The 22500-nt window shown below is 41.9% G+C and overlaps 1 protein-coding gene across 5 annotated transcripts in view; it reads right to left on the bottom strand.

Moving 5' to 3' along the window:
* LOC121373233 (putative per-hexamer repeat protein 5) overlaps positions 1–22500 on the bottom strand; it is a 52711-nt gene that overhangs the window by 17897 nt on the left and 12314 nt on the right. Inside the window, exons 4-11 of one of the 5 annotated variants that reach the window (XM_041499732.1) lie at positions 18542–18595; positions 16254–17792; positions 13340–13477; positions 11529–11747; positions 10054–10593; positions 8911–8937; positions 7843–7881; positions 6374–6397 (exon numbers count right to left, since the gene is read on the bottom strand). In XM_041499732.1, coding sequence (XP_041355666.1) covers positions 6374–6397; positions 7843–7881; positions 8911–8937; positions 10054–10593; positions 11529–11747; positions 13340–13477; positions 16254–17792; positions 18542–18595 — 2580 coding nt within the window. Of the gene's footprint in view, positions 1–6373; positions 6398–7842; positions 7882–8910; positions 8938–10053; positions 10594–11519; positions 11748–13339; positions 13478–16253; positions 17793–18541; positions 18596–22500 lie in introns of all 5 variants that reach the window. The other 4 variants (XM_041499733.1, XM_041499730.1, XM_041499731.1 and 1 more) reach the window with 4 other exon arrangements.

The following is a 22500-nucleotide window of genomic DNA, read 5'->3' as shown; positions in this document are numbered from 1 at the left end:
TTGCTTGGGAGTGGCTGTCCTCCTACAGACGAGGCACTTGATATATTCATAGAATCGGCTACTATTTTGCTTGGGAGTGGCTGTCCTCCTACAGACGAGGCACTTGATATATTCATAGAATCGGCTACTATTTTGCTTGGGAGTGGCTGTCCTCCTACAGACGAGGCACTTGATATATTCATAGAATCGGCTACTATTTTGCTTGGGAGTGGCTGTCCTCCTACAGACGAGGCACTTGATATATTCATAGAATCGGCTACTATTTTGCTTGGGAGTGGCTGTCCTCCTACAGACGAGGCACTTGATATATTGATAGAATCGGCTACTATTTTGCTTGGGAGTGGCTGTCCTCCTACAGACGAGGCACTTGATATATTGATAGAATCGGCTACTATTTTGCTTGGGAGTGGCTGTCCTTCTACAGACGAGGCACTTGATATATTCATAGAATCGGCTACTATTTTGCTTGGGAGTGGCTGTCTTCCTACAGACGAGGCACTTGATATATTCATAGAATCGGCTACTATTTTGCTTGGGAGTGGCTGTCCTTCTACAGACGAGGCACTTGATATATTGATAGAATCGGCTACTATTTTGCTTGGGAGTGGCTGTCCTCCTACAGACGAGGCACTTGATATATTCATAGAATCGGCTACTATTTTGCTTGGGAGTGGCTGTCTTCCTACAGACGAGGCACTTGATATATTCATAGAATCGGCTACTATTTTGCTTGGGAGTGGCTGTCCTTCCTACAGACGAGGCACTTGATATATTCATAGAATCGGCTACTATTTTGCTTGGGAGTGGCTGTCCTCCTACAGACGAGGCACTTGATATATTCATAGAATCGGCTACTATTTTGCTTGGGAGTGGCTGTCCTCCTACAGACGAGGCACTTGATATATTCATAGAATCGGCTACTATTTTGCTTGGGAGTGGCTGTCCTCCTACAGACGAGGCACTTGATATATTCATAGAATCGGCTACTATTTTGCTTGGGAGTGGCTGTCCTCCTACAGACGAGGCACTTGATATATTCATAGAATCGGCTACTATTTTGCTTGGGAGTGGCTGTCCTCCTACAGACGAGGCACTTGATATATTCATAGAATCGGCTACTATTTTGCTTGGGAGTGGCTGTCCTCCTACAGACGAGGCACTTGATATATTCATAGAATCGGCTACTATTTTGCTTGGGAGTGGCTGTCCTCCTACAGACGAGGCACTTGATATATTCATAGAATCGGCTACTATTTTGCTTGGGAGTGGCTGTCCTTCTACAGACGAGGCACTTGATATATTCATAGAATCGGCTACTATTTTGCTTGGGAGTGGCTGTCCTCCTACAGACGAGGCACTTGATATATTCATAGAATCGGCTACTATTTTGCTTGGGAGTGGCTGTCCTCCTACAGACGAGGCACTTGATATATTCATAGAATCGGCTACTATTTTGCTTGGGAGTGGCTGTCCTCCTACAGACGAGGCACTTGATATATTCATAGAATCGGCTACTATTTTGCTTGGGAGTGGCTGTCTTCCTACAGACGAGGCACTTGATATATTCATAGAATCGGCTACTATTTTGCTTGGGAGTGGCTGTCCTCCTACAGACGAGGCACTTGATATATTCATAGAATCGGCTACTATTTTGCTTGGGAGTGGCTGTCCTCCTACAGACGAGGCACTTGATATATTCATAGAATCGGCTACTATTTTGCTTGGGAGTGGCTGTCCTTCCTACAGACGAGGCACTTGATATATTCATAGAATCGGCTACTATTTTGCTTGGGAGTGGCTGTCCTCCTACAGACGAGGCACTTGATATATTCATAGAATCGGCTACTATTTTGCTTGGGAGTGGCTGTCCTTCCTACAGACGAGGCACTTGATATATTCATAGAATCGGCTACTATTTTGCTTGGGAGTGGCTGTCCTCCTACAGACGAGGCACTTGATATATTCATAGAATCGGCTACTATTTTGCTTGGGAGTGGCTGTCCTCCTACAGACGAGGCACTTGATATATTCATAGAATCGGCTACTATTTTGCTTGGGAGTGGCTGTCCTCCTACAGACGAGGCACTTGATATATTCATAGAATCGGCTACTATTTTGCTTGGGAGTGGCTGTCCTTCTACAGACGAGGCACTTGATATATTCATAGAATCGGCTACTATTTTGCTTGGGAGTGGCTGTCCTCCTACAGACGAGGCACTTGATATATTCATAGAATCGGCTACTATTTTGCTTGGGAGTGGCTGTCCTCCTACAGACGAGGCACTTGATATATTCATAGAATCGGCTACTATTTTGCTTGGGAGTGGCTGTCCTCCTACAGACGAGGCACTTGATATATTCATAGAATCGGCTACTATTTTGCTTGGGAGTGGCTGTCCTCCTACAGACGAGGCACTTGATATATTCATAGAATCGGCTACTATTTTGCTTGGGAGTGGCTGTCCTTCCTACAGACGAGGCACTTGATATATTCATAGAATCGGCTACTATTTTGCTTGGGAGTGGCTGTCCTTCTACAGACGAGGCACTTGATATATTCATAGAATCGGCTACTATTTTGCTTGGGAGTGGCTGTCCTCCTACAGACGAGGCACTTGATATATTCATAGAATCGGCTACTATTTTGCTTGGGAGTGGCTGTCTTCCTACAGACGAGGCACTTGATATATTCATAGAATCGGGTACTATTTTGCTTGGGAGTGGCTGTCCTTCTACAGACGAGGCACTTGATATATTCATAGAATCGGCTACTATTTTGCTTGGGAGTGGCTGTCCTCCTACAGACGAGGCACTTGATATATTCATAGAATCGGCTACTATTTTGCTTGGGAGTGGCTGTCCTTCCTACAGACGAGGCACTTGATATATTCATAGAATCGGCTACTATTTTGCTTGGGAGTGGCTGTCCTCCTACAGACGAGGCACTTGATATATTGATAGAATCGGCTACTATTTTGCTTGGGAGTGGCTGTCCTCCTACAGACGAGGCACTTGATATATTCATAGAATCGGCTACTATTTTGCTTGGGAGTGGCTGTCTTCCTACAGACGAGGCACTTGATATATTCATAGAATCGGCTACTATTTTGCTTGGGAGTGGCTGTCCTTCTACAGACGAGGCACTTGATATATTGATAGAATCGGCTACTATTTTGCTTGGGAGTGGCTGTCCTCCTACAGACGAGGCACTTGATATATTCATAGAATCGGCTACTATTTTGCTTGGGAGTGGCTGTCTTCCTACAGACGAGGCACTTGATATATTCATAGAATCGGCTACTATTTTGCTTGGGAGTGGCTGTCCTTCTACAGACGAGGCACTTGATATATTGATAGAATCGGCTACTATTTTGCTTGGGAGTGGCTGTCCTCCTACAGACGAGGCACTTGATATATTCATAGAATCGGCTACTATTTTGCTTGGGAGTGGCTGTCTTCCTACAGACGAGGCACTTGATATATTCATAGAATCGGCTACTATTTTGCTTGGGAGTGGCTGTCCTTCTACAGACGAGGCACTTGATATATTGATAGAATCGGCTACTATTTTGCTTGGGAGTGGCTGTCCTCCTACAGACGAGGCACTTGATATATTCATAGAATCGGCTACTATTTTGCTTGGGAGTGGCTGTCTTCCTACAGACGAGGCACTTGATATATTCATAGAATCGGCTACTATTTTGCTTGGGAGTGGCTGTCCTCCTACAGACGAGGCACTTGATATATTCATAGAATCGGCTACTATTTTGCTTGGGAGTGGCTGTCCTTCTACAGACGAGGCACTTGATATATTCATAGAATCGGGTACTATTTTGCTTGGGAGTGGCTGTCCTCCTACAGACGAGGCACTTGATATATTCATAGAATCGGCTACTATTTTGCTTGGGAGTGGCTGTCCTTCTACAGACGAGGCACTTGATATATTGATAGAATCGGGTACTATTTTGCTTGGGAGTGGCTGTCCTCCTATAGACGAGGCACTAGATAGAGATTCATAGAATCAACCACTATTTTGCCAATTATCCATTCGATTCTGTATTGTGCAGAGATACAGCCTTGATGACGTATTACTGTTTTGTCGTTCATTTGTGTACCGTGTTTTTAAAAACTTTGTACACATCAGTTGTATTTAATGTTAAGCCAAACAAAATAAATCTTTGATCTCTGGTCAGCGCGAGCGTGGATTTTGACCCTCGCGCGTCAATATATATATTTTTAATTTTCCTCAGTTTGATGTCGATTTTTGTCGGGCTTTTCTTGCTGGGACATAAAACCGCATTTGACGCCAAAATGGTCTATATGCCGTCTTGGACCATAAGCTTTCTTTAATTTCTCTCTAAAACAGGTCTTGTTGTTCTGAATGAGTAGCATATATATTCTATATTCCTGTTAAAGAGAGTTGTAACAACAAAACAACATACATACAGACGTACATACAAATAAATAACTACAGCACAGAGACAAACAAGTACATGTTAGTGATAACTACAGAGAAGAAAGAAAAGAAAACGATTTACAAAATATACATATACTATTAAATATATTTTACAACTGTACGTGCACACAAGGTGTATCGTTTTGCTGTGTACTGTATCTCAGTTATTAATTAACGTGTTAAAATGTGTTTTACTTAATAAATATATGAATTCTACGACAATCTCAACGTATGATTTCTTGGTATCTCTATCAAGGTCTAAGGACGGATTACATGATAGCAGTTGGCTCTTCTGAAAGATAATGTAATTCTGTGTTTATCTCAATTGGACCAATATCTAAGATTGAACACCGAAAGTCATCTCTGGTTTTAGATAAATACTGACAGCTAATTATAACATGTATAAGAAGATCTGAGTAATGTAAATTACAAAGAGAACAAAAACCTTGAGATGATCGTGTCCTCCAAGTAGCGCATATACTTTTAACATGATGTGTCTGTTTTTTTAGCAAATGGTTTGAACGAGAGATATTATCCCATGCTTTATGTATTTGTAGATTTGAGTGGATTTGTAGAACATGATTAGTATCGGGAGTTGCAGATATTTGTGTTTTTCATTCTGTTTCCTCAAACTCGAAGATACAGTTCTTCACTATTCTTTTCCATATTTGTTTTGGAGGAAATATGGACGTTCTATAGTAGTCATTTAAGTATGCAATTAATTTCTATTATCAAAGGATCCTATAAATGTAAACAGCGCATACATGACTATTGTAAAGAACATTTATAATTAGTTCTGTTATTAAAACAGTGCATCGTGTCGTTAGTACAAGAAAAACATTTTAATAAAAGTTTTAATAAAGATTACATTTAAATATAAGAATGTTAGTGTTATTATGGGATGTTGTCACTCGTTTCGCAAAGATTAGAACATGAGTTTCTACAGAGAGAGAGAGAGAGAGAGAGAGAGAGAGAGAGAGAGAGAGAGAGAGAGAGAGAGAGAGAGAGAGAGAGAGAGAGAGAGAGCGAGAGAGAGAGAGAGAGAGCGAGAGAACGAGAGAGAGAGAGAGAGAGAGAGAGAGAGAGAGAGAGAGAGAGAGAGAGAGAGAGAGAGAGAGAGAGAGAGAGAGAGAGAGAGAGAGCGAGAGAGCGAGAGAGAGCGAGAGAGAGAGAGAGCGAGAGAGAGAGAGAGAGAGAGAGAGAGAGAGAGAGAGAGAGAGAGCGAGAGAGAGAGAGAGAGAGAGAGAGAGAGAGAGAGAGAGAGAGAGAGAGAGAGAGAGAGCGAGAGCGAGAGAGAGAGAGAGAGAGAGAGAGAGAGAGAGAGAGAGAGAAAGAGAGAGATTTTGTGGAAGCTAGTACGGGATATAATATATCAAATTATACAAGTAGAATATAGAGACATGACAAAGCTGGAGGTAGCTTAGTGTAAGGTTGTGTTGTACCAAATCAAAAAGTTCCGGGTCAAAGTTTAAGGTGCACTGTGAAGTATTTACGGTTTGAGAACAGCTATGGCTCTAATTGGTGGTATACAGTGACATCATTTGTGCAAATACTATTAACAATTATTGCCAATAAATTAATATATTTTATTTAGTATACAGTTCTAATGTACAACACACTAGATGTTTTCACTAGTGGAGGGCACCCGCAGAAATGGAACTGCTCTTTTGAGGAAAACTAATGGCTGCTAATAACATCTATTATATATCTTACATGTCATGTGACCTCCCCACCGATATTCCTGCAGGTTACATTTGAGGTGCTACACTTGTTTACTTTCACTTGTTATAGGTGTACCCCTTGCGTGCGTTCATGCGCTGCTTCTATCAGTTTTGTTAACAATTGTAACATTATCGGAAATGGTGACTGATTTAGTTCAACACAACCCATAACTGAGATGGTGAACACCACACTTACCCGAGCTGTTCTCCCCGAACATGCCTGCAAGAAACCCACGAAAATCCAATCTAATTAAAATTAGCTCCACTATTACATGTGGATCTAAAGACAGCCAGTTGGAGCTCATGTCCACCAATCAAAACCTTACTTGCAGAATCCTGCCAGTGATTTAAAAATAATTTGAAAACATTCCGAATTATCCTGAGGGTATACATGTTTCGTGTGAATTACGAATGCCTTAAAACATGTTTTATTTTATAAAATAAATAATTTGTAATGTAAAACTGAAGACTGATTTAGTTTTTTTTAATTTTATAAATAAATAAATAATTTTTAATGTAAAATTGAAAACTGATAACCCACCCCGTACGTATTGGTATGGTTCGCTGTACTGCGGCCACTAAAATAGACTCGCCCGATATTTTTAGAATTTGTATGCTCCCAAATAACGTTATAAAAGGCGAAGTGTGATTGGTCAATATTTAAATTATTATTTACAGACGAAATGTTACCTGGACATTGGGGACTACGCAGTGTTGTTAGTTTTAAATCACTGGCAGGATTCTGCAAGTAAAGTTTTGATTGGTGGACATGAACTCCAACTGGCTGTCTTTAGATCCACATGTAATAGTGGAGCTAATTTTAATTAGATTGACGAAAACCATAGAGTAGTGTACCCTAACCCTAACCCTAACCCTAACCCAGTCTAGCTCAATGTCAAGATGTTGTACAATAATCTACTAAATAAATAAACATATAAATACATACATAATAAAATAATATAAAATATAATATATGTGCATGTATATGTATATGTGTATGTATATACGTTATGGGCAGGTGGCTGTTATATACAGGTAGAGGAAAACACATATAAAATAATTTACTATAAACAACAATACTAAACTGGAATGCATCAAGTATAAACAGTCGTCACAAAAATATGAAATAGAGAGAGAAATATATTTTTTAAAACATAAAATATTTATTATTGAAAGAGTTTTGAAACTCACTCTATTATTCAGTTTTTGAAAAAGTCATTTATATCTGACTGCTTTTCACTGCATTCTGTTATCAATTAAATTAATGCGCGACACGCAAAAGGTTATAGGTAAGAAATGATTATACACAACAACTGTCGCAACTGCTTGCTTGGGCTGCACCAATCACACCTTGGAATACACTATCTGTCAGTGTTGATAGGTCGAATATGTATGTAAGTTCAGTGCAAGTCGTACTTCAACCAATAAGACGCCGCCTTCTAAATTAATAAGATGAAAATACGACTGGAGCATGTACCTGGTTTGTTTCAACTTAGTAAAACAATAACTTTTTTGTTGTGACTGGGACAGGTCAATACATGTATATATCTTGTGACCGTTATAGCAAGTCCAACTGTCCACTGTCGATATGTATGTATGTATATGTATATTATAAATAACTAGCATTCTGAAAAGGCTTATTAATTAAAGAAAAGCAGTGGTTACCTGACATGGACAGTGCTGCCAGCATTGGACCCATCTCGCCTGTAATAACAAACACAGTCTAGTTAATCACCATCTCGTCTGTAATAACAAACACAGTCTAGTTAATCACCATCTCGCCTGTAATAACAAACACAGTCTAGTTAATCACCATCTCGCCTGTAATAACAAACACAGTCTAGTTAATCACCATCTCGCCTGTAATAACAAACACAGTCTAGTTAATCACCATCTCGCCTGTAATAACAAACACAGTCTAGTTAATCACCATCTCGTCTGTAATAACAAACACAGTCTAGTTAATCACCATCTCGCCTGTAATAACTAAACACAGTCTAGTTAACAAACACAGTCCATCTCGCCTGTAATAACAAACACAGTCTAGTTAAACACCATCTCGCCTGTAATAACAAACACAGTCTAGTTAATCACCATCTCGCCTGTAATAACAAACACAGTCTAGTTAAACACCATCTCGCCTGTAATAACAAACACAGTCTAGTCACCATCTCGTCTGTAATAACCAACACTCGCCTGTAATAACAAACACAGTCTAGTTAAACACCATCTCGCCTGTAATAACAAACACAGTCTAGTTAATCACCATCTCGTCTGTAATAACAAACACAGTCTAGTTAAACACCATCTCGCCTGTAATAACAAACACAGTCTAGTTAATCACCATCTCGTCTGTAATAACAAACACAGTCTAGTTAATCACCATCTCGTCTGTAATAACAAACACAGTCTAGTTAAACACCATCTCGCCTGTAATAACAAACAGTCTAGTTAATCACCATCTCGTCTGTAATAACAAACACAGTCTAGTTAAACACCATCTCGCCTGTAATAACAAACACAGTCTAGTTAATCACCATCTCGTCTGTAATAACAAACACAGTCTAGTTAATCACCATCTCGTCTGTAATAACAAACACAGTCTAGTTAAACACCATCTCGCCTGTAATAACAAACACAGTCTAGTTAATCACCATCTCGCCTGTAATAACAAACACAGACAATTAAAAAACCCATTAAAATGAGAACACCATTAAAATGAAAGCAACTTACCGAAAGCTCCCGTCATTCCCAACAACCCTGGAAATAAGAAGAAAAACGTCAAGTAATCTAAAAATAGTTTACCAAACAGATGTTGTTGTTTTTACGTACACCACTGGCATTAGCTTTATAATTGGTGCATTAGCTTTATAATGCATTAATAATAATAAGGGTAAGTCTAGTTTAGTTTTATAACACATACAACTAACCCAGACTTTGGTCATTACTAATGTATTATAAAACTAACCTAGACTTACCGTAGTCACTGTTATAAAACTAACCTAGACTTACCGTAGTCACTGTTATAAAACTAACCTAGACTTACCGTAGTCACTGTTATAAAAGTAACCTAGACTTACAGTAGTCACTGTTATAACACTAACCTAGATTTACAGTAGTCACTGTTATAACACTAACCTAGACTTACCGTAGTCACTGTTATAACACTAACCTAGACTTACCGTAGTCACTGTTATAACACTAACCTAGACTTTGGTGATTATTAATGTGTTATAAAGCTAACACAGACTTACTGCGGTACTATTGTAATATCTAGACTTACTTCAGTCAGTATTATAAACCTAACCTAGACTTACTAGTCAGTATTATAAACCTAACCTAGACATAATGTGGTCAGTATTATAAAACTAACCTAGACTTACTACAGTCACCATTATAAAACCAACCTAGACTTACTACGGTCAGTATTATAAAACTAACCTATACTTACTGCTGTAACTATTGTAATAACTAGACTTACTTCACTCGGTATTATAAACCTAACCTAGATTTACTTCAGTCAGTATTATAAACTTAACCTAGACTTACTTCAGTCAGTATTATAAACTTAACCTAGACTTACTTCAGTATTATAAACTAATCTAGACTTACTTCAGTCAGTATTATAAACCTAATCTAGACTTACTTCACTCACTCAGTATTATAAACCTAACCTAGAGTACTGCAGTCTATTATAAACCTAACCTAGACTTACTGCAGTCGGTATTATAAACCTAACCTAGACTTACTTCAGTCAGTATTATAAACCTAACCTAGACTTACTTCAGTCAGTATTATAAACCTAATCCAGACTTACTTCAGTCAGTATTATAAACCTAACCTAGACTTACTTCAGTAAGTATTAAAAAAACTAACCTAGACTGGACATAAAGGGATCTTGTCTCTGTGGTTGTGAAGACTGTGGCAGGTTGTGATTCTGTGTCTTGTACTGCCCGTACTGCCCATACTGCCCGTACTGCCTGTACTGCCCATACTGGTCGACCATGTTCTGCTGCTGCTGCATCTGCAGCTGTTGCTGCCACTGTCGCTGCAGCTGCTGTTTCTGAAGCATCTGTTGTTTCTGCAGCTGTTGCTGTTGTAACAGTTGCTGTTTTTGGTACCATTCCCTTTTCTGTTGTTCAAACATTTGTTGGTAGTTGTTCTGCTGTGAGGTCGATTGAGAGGTTGTTTGTGAGGTTGGTTGAGAGGTTGGCTGTGAGACTATTTGAGAGGTTGGCTCTGAAACTGTTTGCGAGGTTGGCTGTGAGCCTGTTTGCGAGGTTGGCTGTGAAACTGTTTGCGAGGTTGGCTGTGAGCCTGTTTGCGAGGTTGGATGTGAGCCTGTTTGCGAGGTTGGCTGTGAGCCTGTTTGCGAGGTTGGCTGTGAGACTGTTTGCGAGGTTGGCTGTGACACTGCTGGAAAGAGATTGGTAAAAGGTTATTAAAGGGACATTCCTGAGTTTGCTGCAATTTTTAAGATGTTATTGACTAACAGAGACTTTTTAACGATTGTAATTACATATCAAATATATTTTTCTGCATAAAATATCAGTGGGTGTATATTAAACGTGTTTCTGATCGTTCTAATATTTGTACTAGGTTAAATTTCATTTCATTTCCTAAAATATTGTTTTTTCGTATGTACGAAATTATATGAAGACAAAATCCAGTTTGGGCTTCTTAGAAATATTAAGATGACCAGAAACACATTGAATATACAGATACTGATATTCTAAACAAGAAAATATATTTAATATGCAAGTTTAATCGTAGAAATATTTTATGAGTCAGAAAAATCTTACAATGCAGCAAACTCAGGAATGACCCTTTAAGAAGTGATGTGCGCTATTACTGGTATACCGATATATCACGATTCAAAGGGTAAATAACACGTATTTCGACTGTACTGATATACTCGGTATGGTTTTCTTAACTGTTCATAGATGTTTAACAAAGAAAGGTCCGACATTAAATAAGCTGTAGTACACTGACGTGATCCATATCCTTCATGTTTTAAACAATTATATTCAACTTGTTAGAAATCTTCCTTAAAATTGAGAGAGAGAGAGAGAGAGAGAGAGAGAGAGAGAGAGAGAGAGAGAGAGAGAGAGAGAGAGAGAGAGAGAGAGAGAGAGAGAGAGAGAGAGAGAGAGAGAGAGAGTATTTTAAAGTTAGAAGTGTTTTGCAATCTAGGATGACATATGTAGAAGTGTTACAAGTTGAGGTTGAGGTTGAGGTTGGGGGTGTGGTGGGGCGGTGATAAGGTCTGCTATTCAACATATACGTATATGAATTAACATTTGTATCGAGGAGGTCATACAAAGAGACGTAGGCGGACTCACCCTGTGTACCTGTATTGATGGGCGTGTCAGTGTTGGAAGAGGCGGAGCCAGTCTGCGCCCCGCCCTGCATCTGGTTCATCATGTCGGCCGTCTGTTTCTGCATGGCCTGAAACTCGGAGGTCGAGACTGGACCAATCGTCTTCTCCATCTGCCTAAGCCACGCCTCCGTCTGGGTCGGGAACGACTGCTTCAGGTAGCTATACACGTCATAGGCCTGGGCCGACGTCCCTGACGTAGAGTAAGACAAACACACATATAACACAGAACGTTACCCGGAAGACCGGCCTCGGTGGTGTAGTGGTTAAGCCATTATTGGACATAAGGCCGGAAGGTACTGGGGTCGCCTCCCGGGACTGGTATCCGACCCAGAGCTAGCTTAAATTTAACGACTCAATTAGGCCACTACACCGACTTCTCTCTCACTAACCACCAACAACTAACCACTAACCCACTGTCCTGGACTTCTCTCTCACTAACCACCAACAACTAACCACTAACCCACTGTCCTGGACTTCTCTCTCACTAACCACCAACAACTAACCACTAACCCACTGTCCTGGACTTCTCTCTCACTAACCACCAACAACTAACCACTAACCCACTGTCCTGGACTTCTCTCTCACTAACCACCAACAACTAACCACTAACCCACCGTCCTGGACTTCTCTCTCACTAACCACCAACAATTAACCACTAACCCACTGTCCTGGACAGACAGCTCAGATACCGGAGGCGTGTGCCCAGGACAGCGTGCTTAACCTTAAGTGGGTATAAGCACGAAAATAACTATAAATGAATGAACGAATCGTTCCTAGAGCGAGTGGTTTTTAAAAAAAAAATGGAAATTCATGACGTATCTTTATTGGAGAATGTATGAGAAAGTGTGGATTTGTTAAATAATTAGCTTCAGAAGAGTGAGTTAATTATCTTTCATGAATCCACACTTTCTGGTGCATTCTCGACATTAATCCGTTGTTTATTAACATTTTTAATGGGATAAACAAAAACAACAAGCAAGCAAACAACCCCAAATCCCCAAATCCTGAACCCCCTCCCCCCAAAACAAATATTTTGTTTTAATATGACCGCCAACTTGACTATTATTGTATATCGTTTATTGAAAACAAGTCGGTTACAGTAGAAGATATATTCACAAAACTAATAACCTAAAACGACAGGATCCTTTTGGACTCAACCTGAATGATTTGGTTGGTAAATAATCAGCAATGTATGGCTGGCATTAAGTGAGTTTAATATGTGTGTTTAACCGTGATTAAAGAAAGGTGTCCATCCATTAATGGAAGCCACATTAACCGTGGTCAAATAAAGGTCAGACTGACCTATAGAGGTACCTTATCCGCTCTATGATATCCATTAACGGAAGCCATATTAACCGTGGTCAAATAAAGGTCAGACTGACCTATAGAGGTACCTTATCCGCTCTATGATATCCATTAATGGAAGCCACATTAACCGTGGTCAAATAAAGGTCAGACTGACCTATAGAGGTACCTTATCCGCTCTATGATATCCATTAACGGAAGCCATATTAACCGTGGTCAAATAAAGGTCAGACTGACCTATAGAGGTACCGTATCCGCTCTATGATATCCATTAACGGAAGCCATATTAACCGTGATCAAATAAAGGTCAGACTGACCTATAAAGGTACCTTATCCGCTCTATGATATCCATTAATGGAAGCCACATTAACCGTGGTCAAATAAATGTTAAACTGACCTATAGAGGTACCTTAACCGCTCGAAGATATCCATTAATATAAGCCATGTTAACCGTGGTTAAAGAAATGTCAGACTGACCTGCAGCTGTTCCTGTGGACGTGGTGGCACCTGTAGGCGACGTGACAGCTGTCGACGACGTGGCGCCAGCCTGTGTACCTGTGTTAGTGTTAGTGGCGCCACCTGTGCTGCTAGCGTCCCCTAGTGTGCTAGTGAAACCTGGAAAATTCACATGAGTTTCAAAGTTAAAGATTAAGTTACAGTTTGTTTTGTTTAACGACACCACTTGAGCACAGTGATTTATTAATCATTGATTATTGGATGTCAAACAGTTGTTAATTTCGACATATGGTCTTAGACAGGAAACCCGCTACATTGTTCTATTTACGTCATAAAACGATTGTTTACTGGGTTGTGCGTTTTCAAAATAAAGTACTTTTTGTAATTTATATCCTGTGAATGTATTAGTTGGAATGAATTACAGTTTCTGAGACAAATCGTATTGCTTGACAAAATGGTGAAAACTAAACATCAGTCACGTGTGATTTGCACACATATGCACATTTGTCACAGTAAGGTTGGTATTGTGAACTGATTGACCATAGCATGCAGCTGTACTTGTATATTTTTCAGAAGTTTATTTGGTGCACCACACAGCGATTCAGTTGGTTTCAAAATTATTTTTCGGTTATGTAAAACGTATTATGTGGTCATTGTGTTACACGGTGGCCATCAGGCCAGTTGTATTCGATTCTGTCAATTGGAAAACAGTCAGAATTAGAAAGTGAATACGAGAATTGAATTTCTTACATCCCGAAATCCTGTATTTAAAGGGACATACCCTAGTTTTTAAACACTAAGGAATATTTTTGACTATTATAGCCATTTTTGATAATTGAAATCATACTTTACTTAGATTTTATTGGTTAGATTATCTATGTCCGTACATTCGAAGTGTTTTGGGTCATCCTGGTGTTTGTAGTATCACAAAATGCATTTCTCATATTTTTAAAAACGCACGTGCGTCTGAGAAGTAACAGCTATGGAGTCGAGTTTTAGTCTTATTTTAGAGCCACAGACTCATGTTTCACTCAGTTGTAACTTTATCCAAATGTTTTACAGGTTTGTAGATTAACTAAACTTAGTGTCCATTTTTATGGGCTGAAACTAGGGTGTGTACCTTTAAAGTATAAAGTATTTTGGGCTGGTGTTGCGACTTCTCTATCTTGGTATTCGTTTTCGTGGCGATCTTCATTATAAATTTCTTATAAATCTTGCCCTCGTTAAAGCCGCACACCCTAGTTCCATCCAGCGAAAATAAATTATAATTTGATTAATCTACAAACCTGTAACACACTTAGATCACGTTTTTGTCAAATGGAGTGAAAAAACAGGTTTTATATCGATAAATACCATGGGAATCCCCATGTCCCAATTGCTTGAAATAATTTTGAAAGTTAGTATTCTGATGTCACCGGTAGATGTCGCTCGAAGCACAACAATGCCTACGTCACGACAAATTTCACAGAGTGCGCACAGACTTGGGGTGCGTTCTTTTCACCTCTCCTGGACATGTTCCAACTGTTCTGTCCTGGTTGTATCCCCTCTCCAGATATCGTAAGACTTAGCAAAATTATTGGTTTTAAGGGTTTGTAACGTTTTGTATTGAGACACTTACTTGTCTGAACTTTATTGTTACTGAAAATGTTCACGAACTGTGAAGAAAAATCTCACAAATGAACAACAAGCAAACGACAACAAATCGGATGTTGATTGCCCGAACCGTGCACGAGAAAACAAACCGAACCAAAAATTATAACGGTCACGTGGTATACCAACGTCTGTGACGTTTACACGGGAAGATTCGCTCTAAAAATAGTTTGGATCTCGCTTGCTTAACGGTTTTTTCTCGAGTGCTCGCCTGTTGTTAAGAAATACAAAAAAATGCAGTTCGTGGTTTTACAAACATCAGGATTACCAGGATTACCAAAAAGCACTTCAAGTGAATGGAAATGTGTATTCTAAATAATAAAATGTAAATATAGTGCAATTTTATTTGTGAAAAAAATGGGTTTAATAGCGAAAAACAACGCCGTAATGGTTAACCACTAGCCGTAACTAGGGCGTGTCCCTTTAATGTAAAAAAAATGAGTTAAAATTATCAAATGTTAGATATGCAATAGCGAACCACTAACTAATCAATGTGCTCTAGTGGTGTCGTTAAACAAAACAAACTCCATCTTCCTACCTACCTACCTACCTCCCTGTCTGTGTCTGTCTGTGTCTCTAACTATCTACATAGTAACCTACCTACCTGTCTCTCGGTCTGTCTGTCTGTCTGTCTGTCTGTCTGTCTGTCTGTCTGTCTGTCTGTCTCTCTGTCTGTCTGTCTCTCTCTCTCTCTCTCTCTCTCTCTCTCTCTCTCTCTCTCTCTCTCTCTCTCTCTGTCTGTCTGTCTGTCTGTCTGTCTGTCTGTCTATCTATCTACCTATCTATCTATCTGCTTGTCTGTCGCTATCTAGCTATCTATGTCTACATATCCATCTGTCTGTTTGTCTATCTACCTCGGAGTACTGTACAACTTTTAGTCAGTGGGTCTCGATCTCTTTGTTTTTATTATCCACGTGGTTCAACATAACCGAGTTAATAACAATCATACGAACTACACGTGTAATAACAAGTGTAATGATATCATTTTTGGAAAGAGACGTCGTAATATGACGTTGCTTTCTTAGTCCTAGCTCAGACCGTGTTGTGGTTGAAACATTTTGAGACAACCCTTGTTATTCATTTAAAAAATAACAATAATAATATGGATAATAAAGAAATTATTACACTCGGGTGTGAGTCGTACTGATTTTTACAAAACTCGTGTCAAGATCCGTGTGTTACTCTCGCTCTCGCTCATGCAATACAAGAATCGTAACACTCGTTTCGTAAAATCAGTACGACACACAAGCTCGACTGTTAATCTCTTTGTCTTGGAGTGCTGTACCTGTGTTAGCCAGTAGATCGGATCCACCCATAGTTCCACCCATTTGGTCAGTTCCTGTCACTGGCATTGTTCCACCGAGTGGGTCCCTCCCGGTGTTCATTCCCGTCTGCTGGTCAGTTCCGGTTGACTGGGCACTTCCGCCCATTGCGTCAGTTCCCGACCAAGATCCGGTATTCGTTCCGGTCTGCGGGTCTGTTCCGGTATTCGTTGCACTCATTGCGTCAGTTCCGCTCCATGCATTTGCTCCGGTTTGTGTGTTCGTTGCGTCAGTTCCGCTCCATACGTTTGTTCCGGTTTGTGTGTTCGTTGCGTCAGTTCCGCTCCATGCGTTTGCTCCGGTTTGTGTGGTCGTTGCGTCAGTTCCGCTCCACGTTCCCGAGTTGGTTCCGGGAAGTGGGTCCGTTCCGGTGTTAGTTGCGCCTGCTGCGTCAGTTCTGCCCCACGTTCCCGAGTTGGTTCCAGAAAGTGGGTCCGTTCCGGTGTTAGTTGCGCCTGCTGCGTCAGTTCTGCCCCACGTTCCCGAGTTGGTTCCAGAAAGTGGGTCCGTTCCGGTGTTAGTTGCGCCTGCTGCGTCAGTTCCGCCCCACGTTCCTGAGTTAGTTCCAGAAAGTGGGTCCGTTCCGGTGTTAATTGCGCCTGCTGCGTCAGTTCCGCTCCATGTTCCGGCGGTCTGTGTTCCGGTACTCGTTCCGGGAAGTGGGTCCGTTCCGGTATTAGTTGCGCTTACTGTGTCAGTTCCGCTCCATGTTCCGGCGTTCGTTCCGGTCTGTATTCCGGTATTCGTTTCGGGAAGTGGGCCAGCTCCGGTATTAGATCCACTCAGTGCGTCAGTTCCGCTCCACGTTCCCGAATTAGTTCCGGCGTCAGTTGCGCCTGCTGCGTCAGTTCCACTCCATGTTCCGGCGTTCGTTCCGGTCTGTGTTCCGGTACTCGTTCCTGTGAGTAGGTCCGTTCCGGTATTAGTTGCGCTCACAGTATCAGTTCCGGGCCACCCTCCAGAGTTTGTTCCTGTCTGTTGGTCGAGTCCGGTATTAGACGTGCTCGACAAGTCTGTTCCGGACCATGTTCCGGTCTGCGGGTCTGTTCCGGTGTCAGTCGAGGTCATCGTGTTACTTCCGGTTGTGTGCACATCCACCGGTACAGTTCCTCCTAATGGATCTCTTCCCGACAGCGGGTCTGTTCCGGAGATTGGTACAGTTTCGGTTCCGGCCGTCTGTGTATTTCCACTTCCCGTTAATCCGGTTCCGGTCAACAGATCTGTTCCGGAAATTAGAACCGGTTCGGTTCCAGCCGTTTGCGTGTTTGTACTTCCTGTTAAATCAGTTCCGGCGAGCGGGTCGATCTGACTCAGCTGGTCGGTCCCGGAAAGTAAATCAGTTCCGGTTAACACGCCACTTCCTGTCTGCGCTCCGGTTCCATCAACTTGTCCCATTCCCGACAGCTGGTCCGCCGTGTTGACTGTCGAGGTGACCAAGTTACTTAGGGGATCAGTGCTTCCTATAAACGGATCGGTGTTAGTAGGCCCGAAATCAGTAGACCCTAAACGAGGTAATAATAATAATAATAATAATGATAATAATAATAATCATAATCATAATCATAATCATAATCATAATCATAATCATAATCATAATCATAATCATAATCGTAATCATAATCATAATCATCATAATAATCATAATCATAATCATAATCATCATAATCATAATAATAACAATAATGATGATGGTGATAATAATAATAATAATAGTAATAATAATGACAATAATAATAAAAATGATAATGATAATAATTATGATAATAATAATAATAATAATAATAATAACAATAATAATAATATTAATATTAATAATCATGCGTTCTGCTTTCTTTATCCATGTAATTTTATGTCTTGAATCAGTGGCGCCACGCCATTACCCCCCCCCCACCCCACCCCAAATGCATTGTGTGGACCCGCTACTGTGCATTACATTATGATTGTAGATTGCATCACATTAATGTTTTTGTTTTTTTAATAAATGTAACTGAAGCATTTTATCAGTCAGAAAGCTATGCAAACGTCGGTTATGTTTGGTTAAATCTGGATATTGGCAGCCATTTTCTTTCTGTCTATGAACAACAATAATAACAGGAAACAAAAGCTAAGGATAGGGGGCTCTAGGGGGCACTGGCCCCAAAAATCTAAAAATTATTATGCGGCCCTCCCCATTGCAAGGCAATATACTATATAACTGCCCCCTCACTATTAATTGCCCCTCCCCCTCCCCCTCACACTGCAGGTTGTCTACCTGTTCCGCCAGTTCCGGTCACTTGGATTGTTCCACTTAAAGAGGTGGCGGGGTCTGCGAGAAAGAAAAAGAAATCTAATTATATATCTCTTTCTCTCTCTCTCTCTCTCTCTCTCTCTCTCTCTCTCTCTCTCTCTCTCTCTCTCTGTCTCTCTCTCTCTATCTCCTCTCTCTCTCTCTCTCTCTCTCTCTCTCTCTCTCTCTCTCTCTCTCTCTCTCTCTCTCTCTCTCTCTCTCTCTCTCTCTTTCCCTATCTGTCTCTCTCCTCTGTCTCTTTCTCTCTGTGTCTCTGTATGTCTGTATGTCTGTCTGTCTGTCTGTCTGTCTCTCTCTCTGTCTGTCTCTCTCTCTCTCTCTCTCTCTCTCTCTCTCTCTCTCTACCTATCTGTCTCTCTCTGTCTGTCTCTCTCTCCGTCTCTTTCTCTCTGTGTCTGTCTCTGTCTGTCTGTCTCTCTCTCCTTCTCTCTCTCTCTCTCTCTCTCTCTCTCTCTCTCTCTCTCTCTCTCTCTCTCTCTCTCTCTCTATTACTACTACTACTACTACTACGCTACTATTACTACTACTACTACTACTACTACTACTACTACAACAACAACAATTACTACTACAACAACAACAACTACTACTACTACAACTACTCTTACAACTACCACTACAAGTACTATTACAACAACTACTACTTATTCTATTACTACTAGAGAGAGAGAGGGAGGGAGGGAGGGAGGGGGAGGGAGGGAGGGAGGGAGGGAGAGAGAGAGAGAGAGAGAGAGAGAGAGAGAGAGAGAGAGAGAGAGAGAGGGAGAGAGAGGAGAGAGAGAGAGAGAGGAGGATATATATATATATAGAGAGAGAGAGAGAGAGAGAGAGAGAGAGAGAGAGAGAGAGAGAGAGACACACACACACAAACACACAAACGGAGAGAGAGAAACAAACACACACACACACACACACACAACACACACACACACACACACACACACACACACACACACACACACACACACACACACACACACACATATATATATATATATATATAATATATATATATATATATATATATATGCCTCCTTGTCCCTCTCCCCTGCTTCCTACGCCAGTGACTACTACTACTACTACTACTACTACTACTACTACTACTACTACTAAAACTGTAAGAGAAAAATCAACCTCCACCAAGGGAAATGGAACCACGAGTCTAGCGCTCTACGAACTGAAGTAATGGTAAAACTGCGAGTAGATTCTGCAAATAGTGCTCACTCAAAAAAGAGAAGAAGTTTGTTTTGTTTAACGACACCACTACAGCAGATTGATTTATTAATCATCGGCTATTGGATGTCAAATATATGGTCATTCTGACAGTCATAGAGAGAAAACCCGCTACATTTTTCCATTAGTAGCAAGGGAGCTTTTATATGCACCATCCCACAGACAGGATAGCACATACCACGGCCTTTGATATACCAGTCGTGGTGCCCTGGCTGTGACGAGAAATATCCCAATGGGCCCAACGATTGAGATCGATCACAAACCGACCGCACATCAAACGAGCGCTTTACCACTGGGTTACGTCTCGCCCCAGTCCCCACTCAAGTGCAGCTACGTCCCGGAGCTGTGGGCCACTCGCAGTTGAACTGTTACGGCCCGCCCCAGTCCCCCTCAAGTGCAGCTACGTCCCGGAGCTGTGGGCCACTCGCAGTTGAACTGTTACGGCCCGCCCCAGTCCCCCCTCAAGTGCAGCTACGTCCCGGAGCTGTGGGCCACTCGCAGTTGAACTGTTACGGCCCGCCCCAGTCCCCCCTCAAGTGCAGCTACGTCCCGGAGCTGTGGGCCACTCGCAGTTGAAACTGTTACGGCCCGCCCAGTCCCCCCTCAAGTGTAGCTACGTCCCGGAGCTGTGGGCCACTCGCAGTTGAACTGTTACGGCCCGCCCCAGTCCCCCCTCAAGTGTAGCTACGTCCCGGAGCTGTGGGCCACTCGCAGTTGAACTGTTACGGCCCGCCCCAGTCCCCCCTCAAGTGTAGCTACGTCCCGGAGCTGTGGGCCACTCGCAGTTGAACTGTTACGGCCCGCCCCAGTCCCCCCTCAAGTGCAGCTACGTCCCGGAGCTGTGGGCCACTCGCAGTTGAACTGTTACGGCCCGCCCCAGTCCCCCCTCAAGTGTAGCTACGTCCCGGAGCTGTGGGCCACTCGCAGTTGAACTGTTACGGCCCGCCCCAGTCCCCACGCAAGTGCAGCTACGTCCCGGAGCTGTGGGCCACTCGCAGTTGAACTGTTACGGTTCCGACTGGCGTGCTGTAAAAGGTCTGCCACCTAAAATCACATACTGAGAGAAAGAAATAAGGGAACAGTTGTTAATGTAGACCACGTTTCAGTCACTATTAGCGTCGTACTGTTTGTATCAAGTTCAAAGATGTATTTTTGGACTGAATGACAGTAATGTGATATTCAGTGTCCGTTAGTCGGTTAACTTGTTGACACTGTGGATGAGAGGTTTGGTTGCAGTCACTGTCTCCTGTTAGTGTTGGTGTCATCCATTATTTCTTTCCATCAGTGTGTCTACGTATATCTAGGATCAGAACCTAGGTGAACCACCTTGCCAACAAGCCACTGGACATTTGTTATTCGCTGTTACATATGATGCCCCTCTGCGAAATCCATCTTGCCAACAACCTACTGAAAATTTGTTATTCGCTGTTACATATGACGCCCCTCTGCGAAATCCACCTTGCCAACTAGCTACTGAACATTTGTTATTCGCTGTTACATATGATGCCCCTCTGCGAAATCCACCTTGTCAACAAGCTAATGAATATTTGTAATTCACCGTTACATATGACGCCCCTCTGCGAAATCCACCTTGCCAACAAGCTACTGAACATTTGTAATTCGCCGTTACATATGATGCCCCACGCTGTCTTTTTTACTTGCCCAGTAGTCAGTATCTGACCACGACAGTTTTCCTTGGGACAAAATCCATTTGGAATCAGCTTGAAACATAAACACTTCAGAACAAATCAGAGACTGACTACCGGGCAAATGAAAAACCGTGCGTGAATTTCATAGAGGGGCTTGATATTTAACAGCAACCTACACAAGTCCAGCAACTTGTTGGCAAGGATGTCCACCTAGGTTGTGATACTAGATATATGTAGATACGATTTTAGGTGGCAGTCCTTTTACAGCACTCCGGGTCCATTTTCCCATTTTAGCCCCCTGGGTAACACCCAGTCCCTACATCGGCTCCACATGGGACGGATAAATCAAACTCCAATGAGGGGATTCGAACCAAGGACTCTCAGTATGAGAGTCCAGCGCCTTACCAAGTAATAGGGAAATTATCTCTAGCTACTGGCACACTACACTACACTACACTACACTACACCACACCACACCACACCACACCACACCACACCACACCACACCACACCACACCACACCACACCACACCACACCACACTACACTTCACTACACTACTCTTAGTATGAGAGTCCAGCGCTTTACCAACTAATAGCTACTGCCAGTGGTAACACTTTTTACAACACTACACTACACTACACTACACCACACCACACCACACCGCACCACACCACACCACACCACACCACACCACACCATGAGAGTCCAGCCCTTTACCAACTAATAGCTACTGCCAGTGGTAACACTTTTTACAACACTACACTACACCGCAACACACCACACCACACCACACCACACCACACTACACCACACCACACTACATTACACTACACCACACTACTCTTAGTATGAGAGTCCAGCGCTTTACCAACTAATAGCTACTGCCAGTGGTAACACTTTTTACAACACTACACTACACTACACTACACTACACTACACCACACCACACCACACCACACCACACCACACCACACCACACCACACCACACCACACCACACCACACCACACCACACCACACCGCACCGCACCACACCACAC

Source organism: Gigantopelta aegis, chromosome 5 (genome assembly GCF_016097555.1).
Source record: "Gigantopelta aegis isolate Gae_Host chromosome 5, Gae_host_genome, whole genome shotgun sequence".
In the NCBI taxonomy this organism is placed as follows: domain Eukaryota; kingdom Metazoa; phylum Mollusca; class Gastropoda; order Neomphalida; family Peltospiridae; genus Gigantopelta; species Gigantopelta aegis.
This window is presented reverse-complemented; position numbering and strand designations above follow the sequence as displayed.